The following is a 4297-nucleotide window of genomic DNA, read 5'->3' as shown; positions in this document are numbered from 1 at the left end:
TTGAAGTCAGAATTCTGAGACTGAAGTTAGAATTCTGAGATTAAAGTCAGAATTCTGAGATTAAAGTCAGAATTCTGAGATTGAAGTCAGAATTCTGAGACTGAAGTTAGAATTCTGAAATTAAAGTCAGAATTCTGAGAAAAAAGTCAGAATTCTGAGATTGAAGTCAGAATTCTGGAATTAAAGCCAGAATTCTGAGATTAAAGTCAGAATTCTGAGGAAAAAAGTCAGAATTCTGAGAAAAAAGTCAGAATTCTGAGATTAAAGTCAGAATTCTGAGGAAAAAAGTCAGAATTCTGAGATTAAAGTCTGAATTCTGAGATTAAATTCAGAATTCTGAGATTAAAATCAAAATTCGGAGGAAAAAAGTCAGAATTCTGAGATTAAAGTCTGAATTCGGAGGAAAAAAGTCAGAATTCTGAGATTGAAGTCAGAATTCTGAGATTAAATTCAGAATTCAGATTGACTGAAATAATCTCTAAAAATCAGTTCCCTTTTTTAATTTTTCCAGTGGCCCTGATCCTCTTCCGTATAACAGAGGAAATGGAAGCACCTGAGTTATATTGCTGCACCACAGCCTCTAGTAGCTCCTCCCACTTTAAGGAGGGCGCATGCTCAGTCAGGTTGGCAACAGGTGAGGGGACGCTGGGGGTGGCGTTGCTGTGTATCCCCGGACAGGAGGGGCGGAGCAAAGAGGAGAGGGCGGAGCGATCGGCAGAGTGCAGCAGCGTACAGTGGTGGTAGGAGGACTTCCTGCTGAGTCTGGATGCAGTCCCTGCAGAAAAACCCAAACGGAAACAATAATGATGTCATCCTGCAGGGGGCGGGGTCTCTGAGGGCTTCCGCCTACCTGAGATCTTGTAGCGTCCGTTCAGCAGTAAGTCGAACCTGTCCGTGGCCTGGACGTCCAGCTCGGGGCGGACCCTCCTCAGAGCCTCGCTGATCACCTGCAGGTTCCTCCGACGGTCGTACGCTTTCTTGGAAGTGAAGAAGGTCAGGTTAAGGTTCCCCAGGTCGTGGTAGACCGTCCCGCCGCCGCTGCGCCTTCGGGCCAGAGCGACGTTCCTCCTCCTCATGGCCGGCAGGTCGCACTCTGCCCACGGGTTCTGGTGGCGTCCGATGACGACGGCGGGCCGGTTCCTCCACAGCAGGAGGATGCTGCGCCGCTGCAGGTCAACATGGCCGTCGATCCAATCCTCCAGGGCCAGGTTCTGGTACACGTCGGTGGACTGAGACTGGAGGACGAGCCCAGGACTACGGCAGCTGGGAGGGTCCATGAAGAGGCAGCTGGAGCTGGTCCAGGCCTGCTGGGTTCTGGTTCCAGCTCCAAGGAGGTGAAACCTCCTTCTGAGGTGGAACAGCATCACTCAGAGCTCCTGCTTCATTATCGTCTGGAATCACATTACAAACAAAACAGCTCAGTTTGGTCAATTTAAATTATCAGTTTAAAACAAAGGAATAATCTGCGGCAAACAGAACAAAATCTAACCTAAAATATTCAATTTACTGTGCTTTTATAAACACAAACGTTTAATTATTCGGTTATTTCAAACGTCACAAGCTCCGCCTTCTCTGATCTCCAGCATTAAAGCTGGGTAATATTTGCATTGGCAATAAAAACAAAATTTAACAAAATGTGATTTCAGCGTAAGCAAATAAAGCATGAAACCTGCTTTCTTTGCATCACCTAAAAGGCTGCAGTGAGAAACTTTGTCTTTCTCTTCTTATGGAGATTTGAAAATTGCATTTTGTTCAATTTTGAATTATATTGCTAATGCAACAAAATCTGTCTAAATAGAAAACAATGTTCTGCTGCATTTGGCACCATATTTATTTGCACTGCACTGAACTAGAGTGGAAATATTCATCAACTAATATAGTTTCCTTTTTGATAAAGCTTCTAGTTAGAGTGGCTCAGGTTATCCTGATCTATCTCTATAGTTCTGCTGCTATAGGCTTAGACTGCTGGAGGACATAGGGACCCCTTTTTCATCATTCTGCTTCATTCTATCTCTATTCTCCCACTCTGCAGAATCTGTTAGTTCAATCTCTAACGTTCTGCTCTCTCTGCTTTTCCTCATAGTAGCTTCATCTGGTTAATGCCTTCAGATGACATGTTTTTTACATTGGCTTTATAGAAATAAACCGATTTAATGAATTAATAACCCAGTTCTGGTTTAAAATAATCTCAATTCTTATTTTCGGCTAAATCGTTTAGCCCTAATTATGATAAAGCTTGTTTTTTAAAGTACTTTTTATTAAGAAAATTACAAATATTTTTTAATACATTCACTGCGTGAAAAGACAGAAGCCATAAAATTTTAATCAGACGCTGACCTGAAGCTGAGAGTCGCTGCCTGCGGACAGGTTAGCCTCCTAGCTTAGCCACTTCCGCTCCAACCCTTCAAAATAAAGGTCAACCCATGACGTGCTATATCTTATGAACAAAAAAAGCCGAGAATGGAGTTTTAAATGAATAATAGGAAATAAAGGAAACATAAAGGATATTTACAGATGAAGGAAAAAAAGGAAAAACTTCAGAATACAAAATAAATGTATATATATAATTTGATAGATAAAGTGATGTTGCTACACATTCATGTCCAGTAGGTGGCAGTATGCAGCTTAAATCCGCCATAATAGAAAAGAAAGAAACTAATGCAAACTACGTAAACATTTTGATAAATACTTTAGTCTTGATGTTTTTAAGGAATAATATAAATATATTTTTTCCTCATCATAATTCTGTAATCGACAGAGTATTAGAGGCATGCTGGAGATTTGATTCCTTATATTTTGAGAATAAATCGTAAAATTACCAGAATAAAGTCATCATTCAACAACCTGTTTCAGAAAGAAAGCTTGGAGCTCCGCCAATCAGCAACCAGAGTCCACTTTGACAAGATGTGACACATTTCTTTGACTAATTTTGGCAAGATCTTTTTAAAGATTATGTTTTATAATCCTTATTTCAATCCTCCTTTATTCCTTATTCATATGAAATAATGAGCTGTTAGTTAATTATAATTTAATGGATAGATTTATGTTCAAAGTTTCATTTTTTACACTAAGAAAGCATAAATTTACTGTGAATATTTGGGAATAATTCCAGCTTTTATTTTATTTTTGCCCACATACCCTACCCTTCAATTAAAGCGACCTATTACCTTAACTGATAAATAATATATTATTGAACATTTAAACTGTATTTACTTGCATATTTGCAGCCAAATAACGACAGAGAAGAGTTTGTGCTTTTATTCTGAAATACAAGGTCGTCTTTAAATCGGGAACTTCCGCTAAGTCCGTCGCTGTGAAGTTTCCGGGTTGGACCAACATGTGAACGGCTAACAGTTCTGCTTGGCAAAGTCTTTTCTTCTATGGTTGTTTTTATGTTGTTATTGTTTTTACTATCCATGTTTTTGTGATGTATTAATATGATTTGTATTTATTTCATAATAAAAAACTTTTTGTCTATTAATCATATTTATGTAGTATAAATGATAAGGCTCTGAATAATCCCCCCCTTTAACCACACACACATCCAGACATGTACATTGCTGCGCACACACAGGCCCACTTATGTGTGAACAGACTCGCTGACACATGCATATATGTCAGAATGTGTCTGAGTGGATATTTATTTAAATATTTTTGCTTATGTATATATGGTTTTTATGTTGTTATCCTGTATAATCTGAACAAAGTTTTTATATATATTTTATAGCCTCTTACATTTACTCTCTGCTTATGTATACAATTTATAGTGAATACATCCACAGTCTCTGTGTACATGTATATAAATATTTATATCCTGTATAGCACTTCAGGGTAGATGCAAACTATATTTTGTTGCTTTGTACTTATGACAGTGTAATGACAATAAAGTTGAATTCTATTCTATCCTGAGCTAGCTCTATAGTTCTGCTGCTATAGGCTTAGGCTGCTGGAGGACATAGGGACCCCTTTTTCATCATTCTGGTGACGATTGATGAGCGAGGTGAGGATGGACAGAACCAGGAGGCGGATCTCTGGATCCTCCATCAGGGTGAAGGACAGCAGCACTGTCAGCAGGTCGCTGCTCTCATAACGTTCTGAAACCTGAGCAGAGAGGGACGTCTTCGTTACATCAAAGACCTTAAAACTCGCAATATTCCTTTTTGGGATTTTTTGAGTCACATTGTGTCACATAGCATAGATTTTCTCAAATATGATTACAGATTAGTTTTACTTTGTTAAAGAAGCCTGTCTACTTTTAAGGCTAGGCTTAAAACTTTCCTTTTTGATAAAGCTTCTA

General features: G+C 39.0%; 1 protein-coding gene across 1 annotated transcript in view; it reads right to left on the bottom strand.

Annotated features, from left to right (window-relative positions):
* The window catches only part of lipt1 (lipoyltransferase 1), a 3126-nt gene extending 692 nt beyond the window's left edge, over positions 1–2434 (bottom strand). Inside the window, exons 1-3 of the mRNA XM_015394708.1 lie at positions 2338–2434; positions 851–1391; positions 554–775 (exon numbers count right to left, since the gene is read on the bottom strand). Of these exons, the coding sequence (XP_015250194.1) occupies positions 554–775; positions 851–1364 (736 nt within the window). The 5' untranslated portion in view covers positions 1365–1391; positions 2338–2434. The remainder of the gene's footprint in view (positions 1–553; positions 776–850; positions 1392–2337) is intronic.
* Between the last annotated feature and the right edge of the window lie 1863 nt (positions 2435–4297).

This window comes from Cyprinodon variegatus, unplaced genomic scaffold (assembly GCF_000732505.1).
Source record: "Cyprinodon variegatus isolate N-32 unplaced genomic scaffold, C_variegatus-1.0 Scaffold705, whole genome shotgun sequence".
NCBI classification, from domain to species: Eukaryota; Metazoa; Chordata; class Actinopteri; order Cyprinodontiformes; family Cyprinodontidae; genus Cyprinodon; species Cyprinodon variegatus.
This window is presented reverse-complemented; position numbering and strand designations above follow the sequence as displayed.